Here is an 18,712-nt window from a genome sequence, read left to right as displayed (position 1 = left end):
TTATTTGGATCGTTTATTTAGATTAGTCTATACTCAGAGGTCCGTGTATAATTAACTCTAATTTAATCTAAGCTACGCTTCCTCACATACACTCGCACACGGGTAAGCTAAAGTAGTGAGCCAAAGTAGGCCCATTACAGTAACGGCTACGCGAGCACGTCAACCGTGTTGTGGAGCAGTATGGTCTGAAGGGAGATTGCTGTGGACGGTTGAAACCGGGAATCAAGTCGTATTTCGAGGTGAACGCGGGTCAAGTGTGGACGAACCTGTGGGACCGTACGGGACGGTCGAGGACGCCTAGGGCTAGGCGCCGCCGTCGCCGTCAGCCTGAGAAGAAGGGTTGCTTTGACTTTTCGTCGTTGTACAAACCGTATGCCGAAGTACTGGGAGACGTAGAGTTCTACCCTGAGCGCGAAGAGGACATTTCTCATTACGTTGAGGTGGTACGGTGCGAGCGTCCTGCTCGGACACCGTTACCAAGGACCAGTCTCGTGGAAGTTGTCACGGTCAACTCGCCTAACGGATTTGGACTCTGTGATGAAGATGGAGATGAGTGTGACGTGTATCGCGCCGTTGAGGACGGACGCCGGGTGGTGTGTGCAGTTGGCAGCTTTGAAGCTCTCTCGAGCGGTTATATTGACTGTTTACCGTCTCAAATGCTAGCGGATACTGGCGCTACTCTAAGTCTCGTGGATCGACGCCTGCTCAAGCGTTTAGGACGGCCGTCCGAACCGCTGGAACCGTACGATGGCCTGGTGAGGAGATCCTCGGGGCACAAGTTGCGGATTCGTGGTTGGATTACTCTCTCTCTCCGTCTTGGAACGGTCGAAGTCTCGATGAGCTTGTTGGTCGCTGACCGTCTCCACGTCGATGCGATCCTGGGTGTTGACGCCCTAGGGGCGTTCGGCGCCGTGATCGACGTGTCGGAACGAACGTAACTCTAAAGAGTACGGGCGAAGTGTTGACGCTAGGTTTCTCCATGGTGCAGGAGTCGTAGATGACGACGATGGCGATGTCGGTGCGGTTGCAGCCGCGTGGCCAAGCTCTCGTGATGACTCGTGTCGTGGGAGCCGTCGTGACAAGGCGACCGTTCTGGTCGAAGGATCTTTGGTCTGCCTCCGACGCTGTGTGTGGCACGGTCGTTGTGCACGGTCGAGGAAGGCCAGGTCATCGTCGAAGTTTGCAATGTGTCTACGGATGAGTACTGGATCCGGAAAGGAACAGTCATTGCGTGCACTTCCGTGATCCCGGCGTCGGCTTTCGAGCCGCCAACGGTCGATCCGAAGGGTGCGGAGCGTCAAACGGTTGGTCCGAAGGGAACGGTGCCCGCCGAAGGTGGCGAGCCCAAGGAGGAGCGTGAAGCGTCCGTGTCTGAGGAGCGCGAAGTGGACGTCGGTGAGAAGGTGAAGGCTACGAAGCCGGACATCCCGCCCGACAAAGCGGAAGCTATGAAGGCCGATTTCTCGGAGTCTAAACTGTCGCCGGAGCAGAAGGAACTGTTCCAAGGAGAACGGAACGGTTTTCGCAGCATGTTTGTGGACTCTTCTAAGAAGCCCGGACGGACGGATCTGTTGCAATTCGAGATCGACACCGGTGACAGTGCTCCGATCAAGTAGCAGCCGTACCGTCTCTCGTTGGCTGAAGGTGAGGTCATGGAAGCGGAGATCCAGCAGTACTCGGAGCTGAACCTGATTCAACCCTCGAACAGTCCGTGGGCGAGCCCGGTCCTGATGATTCGGAAATCGGGCGGTGGAATACGGTTCTGCATCGGCTACCGTAAGTTGAACGCGGTAACGGTGAAGGACTGTTACCCCATGCCGTTGATTGATAATATTCTGGGCGTGTTGGGCGACGCTCAACTGTTTTCGACGATTGATATCGCTTCTGGCTACTGGAACGTGCCGATGCACCCGGACAGCGTGTCCAAGACCGCTTTCACGTGCAAATATGGTCTGTACGAATGGTTAGTGATGCTGTTTGGCCATTGCAACGCTCTCCCAGCGTTTGAGCGGTTGATGGAGACCGTTTTTGGTAGACCTCAAGTGGCGAATCTGTTTGGTTTATCTCGATGACTGTGTCCTTTTTCAGCAAGGACTTCCCTACTCATATGGTTCCCGTGCGCCAAGTGCTGACACGGTTCCAGCAGACTGGATTCAAGCTCAAGATGAAGAAGTGTCACTGGGGGCGAAGTCAAGTTGCGTTCCTGGGGCACATCGTGACTCCTACTGGGATCCTGCCTAATCCTGCGAAAGTGAAGGCTGTGATGAACGGGAAGCGTCCGGTGGACGTTCATGGGATCCGCTCTTTCCTGGGTCTGACGAGTTACTTCCATCGCTACATCCCGGGGTATGCGTCGATCTCTGCGCCCACGGAATGGTTGAAGATGAAGGACGCACCGTTCGTGTGGAACGAGGACTGTAAAGCTGCGTTTAGACAGTTGAAGCGTGCGCTCTTGAAGCCCCCGATACTAGTCTATCCTGATGGCAAGAAACGGTTTAAGTTGTACGTGGACTCGTCATTGGCGCTTGCTTGATGCAAGAAATGAACGGTCGTGACCGTGTCGTGGCCTACGCTAGTAAGGTGTTGACTGGATCGCAGAAGAACTGGATCAACAACAAGATGGCATCTCGGAGATTGAATGTTGGGGAGTTGTCTGGGCGACGAGGAAGTTCCGCTGCTACCTGGACAAGCGTGAGTTCGACTTGTACACGGACCACCAGACGCTGGCGTGGGTGTTCAGCCCCGGTAACCGTACGACGAACGCTAAGCTTGCACGGTGGGCGATGGAGCTCTCGAACCTCCAGTTCAAAGTTCATCACAAACCTGGTGCTTCTTTGGGTCATGTTGACGGTCTGTCACGGTTGCCGATGGACACGGTGGCGGCTCTGACGATGAGCGACCTCCTGAATCCTGAGAGCACGGTCGATGACGTGCTTCCGGCTTCAGTCGGGGAGTAGCCTGGTACAAATGGTGAACTTGTGAACGGTGAGGATGTTGCTGGCGAGCGTGCAGATAGACGTGTGGATGATGACGAACCTGACCGTCCGAACGAGGACGTTGGCAGCTGTCCGGTAACGGATGTGCCGATATCCCCTGTGGACCGGTTCGGACTCGACTCTGAGCAGTTCGTAGAAGCGCAGCAAGAAGTGCCGTGGATCAAGGCTCTGGTGGCATTCCTGCTGGACGGTGCCTTGCCTCTCGACTCCTTCCTGTGAGCGACTGTTGTCAAGATGGGACGTCAATATGAAGTGCGGAACGGTTTATTGATGCGGCGTGTGAATCTACCAGCTCGGGTCGGGCCTGCACGGCCCTTGACCGTTCCGGTGGTTCCGTTACCGTATGTGGAGACCGTGTTGCACTACTGTCACTCTGACGTTCTGTCATCTCACTTGGGATTGACGAAGTCTCTGGAGATGGTGAGGAGACATGCGTTCTGGCCGGTATGGAGAAAGAATGTCACGGAGTACGTCCGGGAGTGCAACCGTTGTGGTAGTGGGAAGGGCTCAAGACCGTGGCAAGCGGGGCTGATGCAACGGATGCCCGTAGCCGATCTCACGGGACCGTTCTCGCTACTAGTGGTCGATGCCGTCGGACCGTTACCGGAGACTGAACGAGGCAACAAGTACATTCTTGTATTCGTGGACTACCTCACGAGGTGGGCCGAAGCCTTCGCAGTTCTACGATTGGACTCCGTCACGTTCGTGGGCGTCGTGGTGAACGGTGTTGTGTGTGCCTTCACGGTTGTTGAGTGGCAACGGTCGGAATTTCACGTCGGAAATCGCTAAGTCGTTCTATCAAATGGTCGTGATCAAGAAGCTGTTCGGTTCTGCCTATCACCCGCAGACTCAAGGTCTCGTGGAACGGTTCAACGGAACGCTCATGTGAATGCTCAAGATGCACGTGAGTGAAGCGCAAACGGGCTGGGATCTGTATTTGCCTCGAGTGTTGTTTGCCTACCGTACGTCTTATCATGAGGCGTTGGGCGATACACCGTTCTTTTCTCTCTCTTCGGACGTGGTGCTACGCTACCGCTGGACGTCGCGTTCCTGAACCTGGGGGAGATGTGGAAGAGCAACGATGTGGCTCTGTATCGACGGGAGTTATACCGATCGCTGCGTGATTCTCGCCATCTGGTCGAGCGTCAACTGGTGAAGGCTCTAGACCGTCCTGAAAAACGGTTGGGTGACCGTGTAGCCGTGGAGTACGAGGTTAGAGACCCGGTGTGGCTGTATCAACTGTTCCGGAAAAAGCGAGGAGAGGCGCGGACGAAGAAGCTAGCGTTCGCGTGGCACGGTCCTTACCGAGTTGTGGCGAAAGTGGGCGATAATGCGTACCGGATTGACATCCCGTCGCATCCTGACAAGGTGGTCACGGTCAATGTGAACCGTTTGAAGAAGTTTCGTGGCAAGTGGGCACGGCCGTACATGGATGCCGTGCCGGACGGTGTCGAAAACGGTGAAGGAGACGCGGATGCAGGACCTCTAGAGGAGTCCGATCTCCCGGCGTCAAATTTCACGGATCGGCTGACCGTTGGCAAGGGAGACACGGTCCTCACTGGTGTCGACTCACCGTTGTTAGCAATGTGTGGGAAACGAACGGTGGACCGTTCTGTGGAGTACCTGGTGTTGGTTGCGAATTACGAAACGTTTTGGGTGCCTCAGGCAGAGTTGATGCCTGAGTTTGAGGCCCTAGTGACGGCTTTTGAACAAGCCCAGAGGAAGAAGTTGCGGCTGCCCGAGTTGCGTCGAAGCTCGCGGCTGGCCGATGCCAACGAAGAAGTGGAGGATGATGACCTGCTAATGTCGTAGCACGGTCAACGGTGGGGGCGTTTGTGTTTTGGAGAAACGGTCGTGGAGTGATGTTATGAACGGTCGAACTACAAGACTCACGAACGGAACGAGTGGAAAACGGTTTGCGTGTTGTTATTGAGATTAATTGGAGGGACGCATGGAGTAATACGGAAAGAATGAACGGTCAGGAGCGTCCCTGATTCACGGAAAACTACTTGGAGCTCGAAGAGTCGAAGCTCTTCTTTTTGGAGTTGCCCTTGGCCGACGAGCCGCCCTTGTCGTCGCCGGATCTGCTCTTCTTGTCGTCTTCGAGAGCGTCGTGGGTGTCCGAGCTGCGGCCGCCTTCGTCGTCTTCGGCTTTGTCGTCTTGATCGGCGTCGTCCTGCTCTTGGTCGTCGGGCTCGTCTTCTTCGGTGGGGCTCGGCGTGGACGGCTTCTCCTCGGACTCGTCGTCTTCGACGTCTTCGAGCTCCTCGTCGACGGGCGGAGACGGCGGCTGCACGGTGAACGTGCCGTCGTTGTTGGCGTAGACCGAGTCGTTGTAGCCCTGCTCCGTGCGCTGGAACGGCTTCAAGTCCATGATCCAGTACGTGCCCTCCTTGAGCTGCTTGGCGATCTTGACCTGGAGCGCGCGGGTCCGGCTGTTCGTCAGCAGCGTCTTCCAGATACCGCTGCTCTTGTTGCCGACCCAGACCGGGTTAGGAGGCTTGCGGCCCGCGTCGAGCGCAACGCGAGCCAGAGCTTCGTCACTGAGTCGAAGGTGCGGGGGACGAGTCGGGTCCAAAGCCTCCGTCTGCTCCAGCAGCTCACGGATGCTCTGATAACCGTCTTCTTCGACGCGGCACGGATCCAGGATGCGAGCCATCAGGCTGTCGTAGCGGTAACGGACGTGGCGCCACAGCGTGACGAGGTCCGTCGCCGAGCTGGCCTTGCCCTTGGCCGACACGGAACGCTTGGCGGCCTTGCCTCCGAGCCACATGAGATTGTCGTGAACGGTGTTCTCGAAGCGGTCGAGGAACCCGTACCAGCCGAAGAGGCAGAAGTATGCACTCACCAGCACGAGGCGGCCTTGGTTCGCGTTGAGCTTGTCGCGGCGGCGAGCTTCCGAGTTGTCCGTTGGCGCGTACAGCGCACAGTCGAAGAACGTGTCACGGTGGCGCATGTAGTAGCGCCAGTGCATCAGGTAGAGCTCCGGAAACTCTTCCTGGTCGTACCAGGCGCGCTGCCCGGCCCATGGGGTACGCTGCTCGCGGCGGGGTCTTGCCCTGCTTGGCGGCGGCCTTGACCAGCTGAACGTCGCGGGGGAAGGTGTCCGGCAAGTCGAACATGTACTGCGGGGTGCGCGAGCTCTTGCGCTGCTTCTTGGCGGCGGGGGCCTCCTGGTGATCGGCGCCCGAAGCGGCCGGACGCTTGGTCGCGGGCGCAGGAACAGCTTGAGCAGCGAAGAGGTCGGGCGCGGGCGCGGGCCCCGTGTCCATCGTAGTGACTGCGCTGGCAGCAGCACCACCGTGCGCGCGAGCTCCGCGGGCAACTGCGTGTCGTCGGCCAGCACGGCCACGGCCACATTGCCGAGGGCCGTAACGCCGAGCGAGTCGCCGTTGACGAAGATGGAGCTGCGCAGCTGGGCGTAGAAGGCGACTTGCGCGCGCAGTCGCGCGTCGGTCTCGGCGCTGACGCCGCGCGTCTTGCGGTCCAAGCGCGAGCGCAGTCGTCGGATGATGGCGGCCTTGTTATCGTCGCGAGACTTGGCTATTGTGGTGGGGTTCTTGGGCGACTTGCTCTTGTCTCGACCAAAGCTGAAATGAGGACAAGAAGCCAATGAGCGTGAGCTACTGATGGACAACGACTCGACCGTTGGAAGTTGAAGGTCTGTGATTTCCTGTCGGGGAAGGGAGATACGCGGTTGACGAGCGACACGGTCGTGTCAAACACGGTGAATTGACGAAATGTAACGGTGGGTTGCTGAATCTACCGAAGTGCTGAGTGCGACGGCTGCAGACCTCGCTAGTAAGCAGGAACGGCGGACTCATGCAGCTCTAAGGGCGGCATTTTATCATTCGCACGGTGGCGAGATGGAGACGACTATTGAAATGATCGAGTGGTGCTTTTGGAGTTCGTTGGTGCTGTGGCGCGTCGCGCTCACGGTGCTGTGCAAATATTGGTGGGTGACCGTTTTGTTGGTCGTTGGCGCGATTGGCGGAGTGGTGACGAGGCCGCTGTGGAGTATCGCGGGTCGACTGCTCGGCGCAGTCTTCGCCTTCGTCTACAAGTGGTCTACGCTGGCGCGGGTGTGCCTGAGGCGCTACCGTCGCTTTGTGAACGGTCCGGCCGTGCAAGGTCGACCGGCTGCGGAACGGAGATGGAAAGCGTTCGAAGCAATTTGGGCAACGCCCATGATCGTGTTGGAGGCTCGTGGAGAGCACACCGAAGGCCTCGGCAGGCTGCTACACAAGTGTTTGGAAGTGTATGACGCGTTGTGGTGCGTCTTCTTGCCTGACGTAATGGAGATCAGCTGCAAGTCGATGGCCAAGTACTGGAAAGGGTCCAAGGCCGAGTGCAGACGGACGGTAGACCGTGCGAGCTGTGCGTGTCGTGGGTTCTGGGCGTTCGTGTCGCTGCTGGCTTACGCCCTCTTCTACACGGTCGTGTTCGTGTACGACTTCGTGGAGCGAGTGTGCCAAGGAACGTAGGCGTCGCAGTGCTCCTGCTGACGCTGAACTACATATTGGCTGATGGAGGTCTAGTCGTCGGCGACGGACTCGTGCCCGACGAGACGGTAGTGCGGTGGGGTTGTTATGTGGTGGCGACCTGCGTGGCCAGCCACTTGCTGAAACGGTATGAGGCGACTTCGGGTGGGCGTTCGTCCTTGAAAATGGACAAGGATCGCTATTCGCAATGACAGCAAGACTTGGAGGAGCTGGAGCAGACTGAGCGCTTGAGCGAAGCGTTCTGGCGTGCGGACAGCTGCGTAGGCGATAAGAAACCCGTGAGGACGCTCAGTGGGTTGCGCGCCGAACAGCGTGACCTGCGTGCCAAGATGCAAGCCGACAAACTGGAAACTCGACGAGGACGTCGAGTTTCAGTCGGGGAGGATGTCCCGAGTAGGAACGGTCACCACCGTTCCTACTACACGGACGACCGTTCGACCAGCGATCGACTTCTGGAGGATCAGCTGTTGGACGATGCGGTGAGCGGGCAGTCATTCATTTCGGAGGGGCGCTGACTGGCGACGCGTCGGTTAGGTGGCGCACTCGGCTGTGATGGAAGCAGTGACGCGAGCGATGAGTGAGCAGTGACGCGAAGGGCAGGACGGGGGTCACGAGCACCGCGTGGCTCGGGATGTGAGCTGTGAGGTGAGCCAAGGACGAAGGGGTGAGACGAGAGCCAGGTGAGCCGGCGACGTGTTGAAGTCGGCACGTGAGCCGACAGAGAGCCGACAGAGAGCCGAAAGAAGAAGGAAGCACGAGCTGTCAGGCTCCGTGCGCGGTAAGGAAGTAGGGTGAGTCACTGGAGAGAAGTTGATTGCTTTTGCATATTAGCTCTGTTTCTCGCTATTTGTGCCACTGGCTTCCATACAACGCTTGACCGTCCCATCCAGGGCACTCGCGACAACTGCGTCTGCCCGAGAATGCGTAATCGAACAAATAGTTGCGCACATCGAAATGTATCGATACGGAAATGATGTTTCAGCCAAACCTTTGTGAGGCTGGTAACCACGTGACGTGGTGAGTTCTCAGGAACCGAAAGTCACCAATTGAGGTTGCTTGGTCTGATGAGGCCATCGATGACATAACACCCTGGTCAGCGTCCAATGGCTGCGTTGGCGCCAGCAACGAGAGAGCTATTTCATTCATTTTGCAGGTAAGGTATACTGTGCTCATTTTAGAACTATGTTGTGCGCTAACGATCAGACGAGAGAGCTACAGTAGCGGAACGAAGGAGAGACGCATGATGTGCTGACCTTGACCTTTTAACTTGAGGATATTATCTAAGTGACAATAATGAACCTCAATTCAAAAACAAAACAAACAAACAAACAAACTTTTAACTTAAGGGTTTGGGGGGTAAATTGCGGAATGAGGAATACGCTAATGGACCACTGTCGAGTTGAGCTGATTGGTTTGGCGACAGACACGAGGTTGGGCATCTTCGGCTTAGAGTGATTGGGTATTGAGCAAATTGACACGTAAAAAATGCAGTCTGCACCTAGACAAGTCATGTTGGTCATCTTCAGCTAAGTTTGGTCGATTATCGCGCAAAGCGATACGCCTTCAGCGAAGCCATGACGCTCTCATAGTGTGCTGGAGCGTCCGTAAGAGTTTGAATGCAGGTTTTAGTAAATAATAAACGATTAGTATCAGCCTATGGTAAATAATTTACACAAATCTTAACATTTACCGACAGGTACCCGATTCCAGCAGATATTAGCTTAAACATTACAATTAAGAAAGAGAGACCCGGTTTGGTACCCGTTTTTGGAAAATTACAAGCCGAGGCCAAGCACAGGTCTTCGACCTGCGAAAAATACTGTACTGTACTTGCAATCGATGGATATGCAGGAAGCTCGAGGTCGCTGATGGGCCCACTTGAGGGCGCATTGAGTTCGATGCTGAGCCACTGCCACCGTCTGAGGACGAATTGGTGTGGAAAAAATCTGAACATTTATGCCAAGATCTGCATTTTTTTCATATTCAGAGGCGTTGGTACCATCCTTGGTCTCCACGACCTACTTGTTTACGCAGCAACTAATGCCTTGTCATTAATCTAACAAATAATATTTCTGGGATAGCAATAAAGCTACTTGTATCTGATTATTTGATGCCGCAACAGAAACCCCCTCTCCCCGTTGAAGTGATGATATCACTAGGATGAGGCATCGCTTACGACTCGGAACTGTAGATCTATTAAGTTGAACAGATTGAATCTTAATAAAATTGTCGGGCCAGTATCAAAGACGAAAATTATCCGTTCGACTAATTAAACGCTGTTGAGTACAACGCAGATCGACTCTTCCAGTATAAACATCGGGCTAAGTATGTGGCATAATCAACAGTCTGACTTTTTAAAATGGTACATATTTGCCGATGGACGGCAATTATCTGGACTATTTTCTTAGATCAGCAAACCGACCAAAATTTAGGGTGATTCAATTTTAGGTCCATGTACCCATTTGCCTATTTTTGGTACCTCGAGCTCCGTAACCTCGAGCTCCATAGTTTTTCCCAGCGCAAGCACCACCAGCAGAGCAGCAAGGGGCCATCGGAGAGGCCGAGAATATGCAGCAGCACCATCGTAGTGGGAGCAGGTGGGCAAGATGCGTCAGGAGAGCACAAGCAGCAGTCGGCCAGGAAGTGGCTTATGGAATCGATGGGTCAAGTCGGCCTCGCGCTACGTGCAGCGCGCCATACTGCGCTGTGCAAGCTATACTATTTGGTGGGCGAGGACGCGAAAAGTGATGTGGTGCAGCTGAAGATGCCGTCCGTCGCGGTAAGAACAGGTGACGCACAAACCTGTGCGTGCACTCGTGCAGACGGAGGCGCTCCACATGCCTCGTGAGTGCGGAGCGCGACAAGTCCACGCAGGTATCCGGATACATCGTTGATGCCCCTGTTGTCCAAGTCGGCGTAGCTGACCACTGCGCCGTGCGCCACTCCTGCCACGTGCTCAGGCTGCTGTCGCCGCCGCTGCTGCTGCTACTCCGTCTGCTGGTAAGGTTGGTCCCAGTGCAACGTTTTCGCTTTGGAGAGTTTGTTGCCGTGCTGCGGCTGTGGCACCTCGCTACGAGCTGAAACGCTATATATTTCTCCTAGTCAAGCATGAGTGAAACATGTCGATCACATGCCGTAGCTATGCTACATAATTCTAAAGTACATGTACCTGTTACTTGTTGGTAAACTAATTTTACAAGATATGTGCTAATTGCCAACACTGGAGTGTCGATGCTGAGAGTGTCACGAGTCCTTGCTCGTGAAAATTGATGTCTAGCTGAAAGCTATCCTGCCGAAGTTCCTCTGCTACGATGGTCTATCTCTACGATGTGCATGTGTAGGTGAGCTTCAAGCAATTGTAGACGAAGCTCAAGCAGTTGTCTGCTTGCGTGAGTCTCCACGTTGCGTCTTATCTGGCAGCTCACAGTCTTCCCCACGCTGGTCCTTGTAAGGGACGACACGGGGGATGTGAACCGTCTCGGTGTATCGCCCCTTATCAATTACCAGCGTTCCGTTGTCGCGAACGGCAAGCACAGTGTACGGGCCGTCGTACAACGTCGTCAACTTGGAGTTGATGTTGCCGTCGCGCTTCAGTAGGATACGATCTCCTGGCTGGTATGCCCACGCACGTCGCCCTGCATTCTCGCGCAGGTTGTTCTTTCGCACTTGTTCTATCTTTCGAGCGTGCTGTGCGTGCCAGTCGGTGCTCCACGTCGAAGATCATGTCGCGGCCGAATGTTGCTTGTGCTGGTGAAACACCGAGCATGAAGTGCACCGACGCTCTCAATGCAAACGTTGCGTTGTGTAGGAAGTTTTCTCAGTCATCGTGTGTGACGATCTATTGCGTCCTCATCTTGTCGCCTATCACGCGATGCAGTCGTTCGATGATGCTGCTGGCCTGCGGGTTACGTGTGGTTGTCGATTCTGCTGTGATGCCGTAGCTCTGAAGCAGCTCGAAGACCTCCTTTTTGAACTCGGTGCCTTGGTCGTAGATCACACGGCCAGGGCGAGGGTATCTGCACAACCAAAGTCGGTCGAAGAGGTAGGCAGTCTCGTCGCTGGATGCGTCGGCCACTGCTTGCCTTTCCACTAGTCGAGTGGTGGTGTCGACCATTGTGTAAACTCCGAATTTTTGTTTGCCGTACGGTCCGATGGAGTCGATCGCCACTTCGAACCATGGTCTCGTCACTACAGTCTTCTCCGGCAGCTTGCCGTACTTGACAGTAGGATGTTTGTTCTTTGTGCAAATGAGGCAGCTGCGGACGTTCTTCTCGACGTCGCGTGCCATGCCGGCCCACGTCAATGCATTCTGCATCGTCTTCAACATGGCCGCCACACCGGGGTGGATAAGCCACTCGTGGTGAGCAGCAATGATGGGGGTCTGTAGACTCGAGGGGGCGATGACTCGGCCCGTGTTGCTGTCCACTTGCAGCTCCACGCCGTTAATCTCCTTCGTCGTGGCGCTTTCCAGCGTCGCTGTGCCGTCTCGCTTCTGACAGCGAGCAATCTCCCATAGGTCAACGTTGCTGAGGGTAGTCAAGTCCATAGCAGCGACTGCAACCAGTGTCTCCTGCTGCTGGACGTCCGAGTCATCAGCACGGGGTAGCCGCGAAAGGGTGTCGGCGACCACATTGTTTTCTCCCTTCACGTAGTGTAGCTCCGGCCCAAACTCTTCGATCTCGAGTCGCCAGCGTAGCATGTGTATGTTGTTGTAGGTTCCGTAGGTCAGGTTCAGATGATCAGTGTGGACGTGGACCTCGTGTCCATGCAGCATCGTCCTGTACTCCTGCAACGCCAACTTGATGCTCAGCAACTCGAGCTTGTTGGCTGGGTACTTCTTCTGCGCATCATTGCACTTCTTAGACCAGAACACAAGGGGTCTTCCATCCTGCGAAATCACGGCTCCAAGCTGGTAGCCAGAGGCATCAGTGTGCACATGGAATGGTTTGCAGTAGTCTGGGAATGCCAACTCGACTATCTGCATCATTGTGGTCTTCATCCGAGCAAATGCAGCTTCATGTTCGTCGGACCACCGGAAGGGAACCCGAAGGCGACATCAATGCCGTCAGCGGTGAGAGAATTGCAGCTCGTCTGGGGCACATGTCCCTGTAATAGTTGACCATGCCAATGAAGCGCCTCAATTCACGGCGCGTGCGCGGCGACGCGATCTTCTCAATCGCCTCCACCTTGTTGTGCAATGGCTGAATCCCCGTGGTACTGATCCTGTAGCCCAGGTAGTCCGTCGACGTCGTGAACAGCTTCGACTTACGAGGGTGGATCGTCAGGCCGAACTCCTCGAAGCTCTCGAACACGCGTCGCAGCAATTCCAGGTGCTCCTCGAAAATGTCCGACAGTATCAATACATCATCCAGGTACGCCCAAACTCCATCCAGATCGCCCAGCATCATGTTCATAATCGACTGGAACTCATCCGATGCTGTGCTCACTCCCATAGGTAAGCAGCCGAACACACGGGAACACAATGGCCGTGAGACGTCGGCTAATCTCCGCGAGGATGCGCGCGTAGTAGCTCATAGGGATGTCGAGCGATGACACGTACTTAGACTTGCGGAACTGGCGCAGCAGTTCTCCAATCACTGGCAGCGGGTAGAAGCTGCGTAGCAGTAGTCGATTGAGTCTGCGATAGTCACATAACAGTCGCACTGATCCGTCTTTCTTCGGAATCACGAAGGCCGGCGACGCCCACTCCGAATCGTTGTTAGGGAACAGGATGCCAAGCTTCACTAGTCGGTTGATCTCTCGCTTTGTCGCCTCGAGGTGCACTTGTGGGATCGGATACGGACGACACGCGAATGGTTTCGCTCCGGGCTTCAATGGGATCACGTACGGCTTGGCGTTGATCTTGCCAAGACCACCCGAGCATACATGCATAAATGCTTCAACCAAATGCTCCACTTCAACTCGCTCCGAAGGCGAAAGCATCTCGCCGTCGATCATCATGACGGGGTCGAGAGCATCGACCAGCTCCGACACTGCAACTTCCACCATATAGTTGATGTCGAGCTCCGTCTTGATCGCGTTTGCTGCTGGCGGCTGGGGTCCAAGCATCGGCGCTGACGCACTCACCTTAGCTGCTGGTGGCGGCGGAGCATGCATCGGGATACGAATGTCATCCCACTCAAGGCAGTTTGCCGAGAACAAAATGTCGGTGCCGTGACTCGAAAGGAAGTCGGTGCCGAGAATTACCGGGTGTAAAAGTCCATCAACCAGTCTTAGCGTGTATGAACACTCACGCTTGCTCGAAAATGCTGGTAGGCAAAAGACAGTATCGGCCACGTGCGTAGTCTTGTGCACGGAGTGGTTCGACATCAGGTACGATCCATCCTGGCGTCGCAACTTGAGACCCTTCTTCATAGTGTCTGCAATCTTTTGGTCAATGGCGGACCTGGTGCAACCAGTGTCGAGAAGAGCGCGGAACGTCTGCTCACCAATGCGGACTTCCGTTTCGAGACATGGCTTCTGTCCTGCAGGCGGAGCTGCACGCTGCTGCCGCAAGGGGGCTAGTGTCTCCGCACTTTCATCGTCAGGCGGCTGCTCATCCACGAGCTCGGCATCGATCATCACGCTCAACTCGTCCTGACGGTAGAAGCGTAGAGCATTCAACTCCTCCTCTTGGCGGCGTTTCATCTCCTGCATCATGGCTGCCAACTCAGCAACTTGCTCCTGCATGGCGGCGAAGGCTCTGTCGTTGCCGCTGCCACCGTTGTTGTGGATGCTGTTCGTGCCTGAGCCACGATTGTTGGGCCGGCGTGGCCTGTACGCCGGTGAGTCCGGGTTGCGGAAGCATTCCGCGTCCGTGTGGTTGTTGCGCTTGCAGAACTTGCAGTACTTCCCGTGGTTCCCGTCATTACGGTGCTGGCGTGGCTGTCCACGCGGCTGACTACTTTGGTTATTCTGGCGAGGGGCCTGGCCTCGCCCCAGGTTTTTGTCCTTCTGTTGCTGCTGTGCACTCTGGCCAGAGCACGAGCGCAACCCTCGGCCTCCGTTCCTGAGCACTACTTCTTCTTGCTCATTGCGCTCGATCAGCTCAAATTGGTGCACTAAGTCATTGTACTCCCAACTGCGCGATAGTCGGTTCAGTTCAATCTGCCAGTCAATCGGCATGCCACTCTTGTACATTCTGATCACGTCAGACGTCGGAATGGCTTCATTGTCCGTGATGTAGTTCAGCATGCGCCCGAGCTTCCGAAAGCTACGGGTGTACTCTCGCACACTGACGTTGCGCGTCTTCTTTAGCGCAGACATATCGTCGAGAATCACGCCTCGGGTTCCGTCGGGGCAATGAATCTCGACAAGGGCGACAGTCGTGGGCCACAGGATGCTCTCCTCGGCCACGGTTTCGTTGAATTGCTGCAGATCTTCATCGAAGAGAAGGACTTGGATATCCTCCACGAACGCCACTTAGTCCTCTTCGTCGTCTGCCGCATAGTCCATGAACACACAGTACTCAGAAAGGCGGAGTAGCCACTCCAGCCAGTCCTTCCAGTCTCCGTCGCGGAAGGTGGGCACCCTTTTCTTCACCATAGCTCCGTTGCTCTTGACCTTCTCGAAGGTCACCTCTGCTGAGTCGCTGCTGGACATCTTGGCGGTCGGCGTGGTGAAGTCTCGTAGATTCGCTACGTTTTAGCTAAAGCTAAATGTCACGAGTCCTTGCTGGTGAAATTGGAACTGATGAAATTGATGAGATAGATGTCTAGCTGAAAGCTATCCTACCGAAGTTCCTCTGCTTTCGATGGTCTATCTCTACGATGTGCATGTGTAGGTGAGCTTCAAGCAGTTGTAGACGAAGCTCAAGCAGTTGTCTGCTTGAGTGAGTCTCCACGTTGCGTCTTAGCTGGCAGCTCACAGAGAGTGTGAACGGAAACCAAACCAGGTGTGCACTGCTTTGACTAAAAAAACACCAGTCGCGAATGGGATACAATGCACTCACTGCAGCAACTGCATTTGGACTTTGAGCACCACTAGAAACATGAACAGCGTGTGCTATTGCAGATAATGAATCTTGCTGTCAAGAGAAGTAGGAAAGGGAGGCATGTTCGACTGCTGCGGCGACTCGTTCTACCTATCCGATACAGTGTAGTAGGTGATAGTCCATGTAAGCAGTGAATACAATGCTTTTGAACACTATCTACTGCCAAAATACCTATTGAGCCAAGGTAACCGGCCAAAATGCACACCCTTTCACGTAGATACAGCACCACGAACTGTTGCTAGAGTAGGAAGCCGAACGGAGCACGCGCTAAGGAACCCAGTCATGCCGTGATCCAAAGCTGTTCACAATCAGCATGTTCAAATCCTGGACCTGATCTGCATAAGAACCAAAATAAAGGCAACCGCGCTGATATACATGTACCAGCCCAAATAGGTTTAATTGCGGCGATGTACATCGGTCCGGAAATGGTCATGAACCGGTATGAGTTTTTTTCTGACTCGCCAATTGATCAAGTAGGCACGATATAATACTTTCTCACAGCGGTTGAAATCCGCAATTCCACGAGTCGTAGTTCGTTTCTATTTTATTTGCTTGAAGAAGTAATAACGTTACATACTCGTCTGCTCACTGACACAGTGAAGCATTGTCGGGCTGCCCGACTCGGGCAGATGCTGCGGCAGGTGAGGGCTTTGCGAGCTCGACCGTTTTCGAAAGGGTCCCGTCGTTTACACAAGGCACTTGGGTCACCACATTGGGGAGAACTACTTGTGACTCCCGCGGAGACGCTTGATTATCTTGTTCAAAGCAATGTGCTTGTCGTTATCGTGGGTTTCGTCTTCAGCAGTAGCAAGCCCCACGTTAGCAATGGCGATCGCCACCACAACGAAGTCGAGGAAGAAGGTGAAACGCATGGTTGGTTGCACAAGAAGTAGGGGATTCTTTTTAAAGAATCCCCTAATTTGTCATTTAAAAATGACAAATAATCTGTGTTAAGATCTATCGAATAACAAAGAACCGGTGTGGCAGCTACCAAGGTAATGTTACAAGATTAGCGAGTTATAGTTGCTAGGCGTCACGTATTCTGTGTTCGCGGTGTGGATCAATGATGGCGGTATGCCGATCCATTTCTGCTTAAATTTATATACCATGGACTATGGTCCATGGTACTTTGAAGTACTATTTATTCGATAAGTTTACTCAACGTTGAATGATTTTTGGTTTCTACTGATGAATAGAAGTGTATTGTTTTCACCTAGATCCCGCAACGACTAGAGAGACCATATAAAGCACTTGAAAAAGGCATTTTGCTGAAAACGTTTCCAGCGATCGGCACATGGGTTAAAAGAAATAAAGTTTTACACCTCGATATCATGACAGAAGCTTTCGAGCTTTCGAGCTTTCGAGCTTTGACGCGGTCGCCATTCTCGCCGATTTTGATCATTTCCATAGCATTGAATAAGTTTCAGGCCGGTGACAGTTCCACTTTGGGGGGAGTGCAAAAAACGTCCTTGAATGGAATTAAAGTTGATCTACTGGTTGTTCCTGGATGCTGCTACCTAATCGAAACTTGGACGTTGTGATATTTTCACGAGCGGAGCAGTGAAAATGGGTGGATATTTAGAATCAGTTACTTTTGAACTAAGATTCTTAATGAAGTGACCGATTCTTAATTTAAGAATCGGTCACTTCAAATTTTATGTGCTCGATCGGTTACTTTTGAATTAATGCATGGTTAATCGTACTCCGGTCCAGTCCACGCGCCCTTCGCTGCACTTCGGGGCTTCAACGGGAACCTACTCAGGCGATCGCGGAACGCACGACCTCCGCTACGCTCCGGTGTGCATCGTGGTCGCATCTTAAGATTACGTTAGAACCTACTTCTCCTACGGCCCACGAGCCGTCCCCTGACAGACCTCCGCTTCGCTCCGGTTGTCAAGGAGCCTCTCTAATGTCTCCAGACATAAGTAAGCGATCGAGCATTTAACATTTGAAGTGACCAGAAAGATATCTTAGTAGTGAGTCGAGACAGCGGCAGACTGAGGTGAGGTCGAAGAGAAGGACAACCACTTGAAAACTCAGAACAATCCATCTTGGCACATTTAATGCGTGGTATCACATTAAATATATAAACACATTGAAGATCTGAATAACACACAAAACACTGAAAAACACAGAGACATCACTGACGGGCACATAATTTGCCAGTGCCTCCACACAATGCCAAAAAAATGCACCGGATCCGGCTCTATTTGTGGCCACCCTGGCCGTCGTACTCGTCGACCACAAATTGACTGGCACATGAGGTGCCCCCGAGCTAGCCTAATAACTCTGGAGATATAGCTCGAAGAAGAAAAAGCATAGTTAATTCATGTGTGGTAGATGAAGACGAAGAGAACGGCGTGCCGCTTGCCTGCTTCCGACCAATATTGAGCGTGAGGGGCTCAGGAACAGCACTCAAAATCAACTATCGGTACTTTTCACACAGAAACGGTACCATTAAATACCAATACGGTACTTGTGACTACAGCACGGTACATACTCTGGCTGCACAGTGTCTCAATCGCTGCCACTCTCGCTTGTGGATTCGTGTCAACCTTAAGCCACGATGGGGAGGGATCCCATCGAGTGGCGGGAGCTGGCCTACGCCGTAGCGCAAGATGACGGGATCGAACTGCTCGATTCCAGGAAGGCGTCGCGTATTACAAGGTGCAACACGACTCGCTGCACGATTTGTGGAGATGCAACGAAGCATAACATGCAGTACCGGCTTCTCGAGTGCACGTCGGCAGCGTGCTTGCAAGGCCGCTGTGAATGGCGCGGAAAGGTCCTCACCTGCCCTACCACCCACAGAATGACCGTGTATGAAGCCGGTCGCCATTGGTCAGATGCAGCGTCGCCCCGACGCGTGAAACTTACAAGACAGCAGAAGAAGTATTGTGGAGAGCTTGCTGCTCAGAGGGTGAAGCCAGTCCGCGTTCGTAATGCGCTTCGAGTCCAATTTGGTCTACAAGGGGAATCGGTGCCACGATTGCTCTCCATTCAAAATTTTGTCCACTACTATTCAAAGACACAGCTTGGCTGCAATGATGACCACGATGAAGTTGTGAAGATTGTGCGCGAGATGGCGTACCAAGATGGCGCCGATGACTTTCGACCGATTACTTTCACGGATTTCAAAACCCCCGATGGTCTGCTTCACGTCGGTGATGGCTCGGACGAGGAGCCTTTTGTCGCTGGAATAACAACCCGGGCGTTGTTGA

General features: G+C 53.9%; 4 protein-coding genes across 4 annotated transcripts; 1 reads left to right on the top strand and 3 right to left on the bottom strand.

Annotated features, from left to right (window-relative positions):
- Positions 1-5,001: 5,001 nt before the first annotated feature.
- On the bottom strand, positions 5,002-6,820 carry PHYSODRAFT_329831 (hypothetical protein; the record flags this gene model as incomplete). Its single annotated transcript, XM_009526362.1, has 4 exons — positions 5,002-5,979; positions 6,005-6,281; positions 6,323-6,575; positions 6,763-6,820. 4 exons carry the CDS (start codon positions 6,818-6,820, stop codon positions 5,002-5,004), a joined length of 1,566 nt encoding a protein of 521 aa, XP_009524657.1.
- A 4,047-nt stretch (positions 6,821-10,867) lies between these two features.
- Positions 10,868-11,825, bottom strand: PHYSODRAFT_313908 (hypothetical protein; the record flags this gene model as incomplete). Its single annotated transcript, XM_009526361.1, has 3 exons — positions 10,868-11,185; positions 11,367-11,441; positions 11,496-11,825. The coding sequence occupies 3 exons, from the start codon at positions 11,823-11,825 to the stop codon at positions 10,868-10,870; spliced, it is 723 nt and encodes a 240-aa protein (XP_009524656.1).
- A 2,339-nt stretch (positions 11,826-14,164) lies between these two features.
- Positions 14,165-14,917, bottom strand: PHYSODRAFT_448128 (hypothetical protein; the record flags this gene model as incomplete). Its single annotated transcript, XM_009526360.1, has 1 exon — positions 14,165-14,917. A coding segment is annotated over one exon (753 nt), but the record flags the coding sequence as incomplete, so codon positions are not given.
- A 3,290-nt stretch (positions 14,918-18,207) lies between these two features.
- Positions 18,208-18,711, top strand: PHYSODRAFT_421046 (hypothetical protein; the record flags this gene model as incomplete). Its single annotated transcript, XM_009526359.1, has 1 exon — positions 18,208-18,711. A coding segment is annotated over one exon (504 nt), but the record flags the coding sequence as incomplete, so codon positions are not given.
- Between the last annotated feature and the right edge of the window lies 1 nt (position 18,712).

This window comes from Phytophthora sojae (assembly GCF_000149755.1).
Source record: "Phytophthora sojae unplaced genomic scaffold PHYSOscaffold_3, whole genome shotgun sequence".
NCBI lineage: Eukaryota > Oomycota > Peronosporomycetes > Peronosporales > Peronosporaceae > Phytophthora > Phytophthora sojae.
This window is presented reverse-complemented; position numbering and strand designations above follow the sequence as displayed.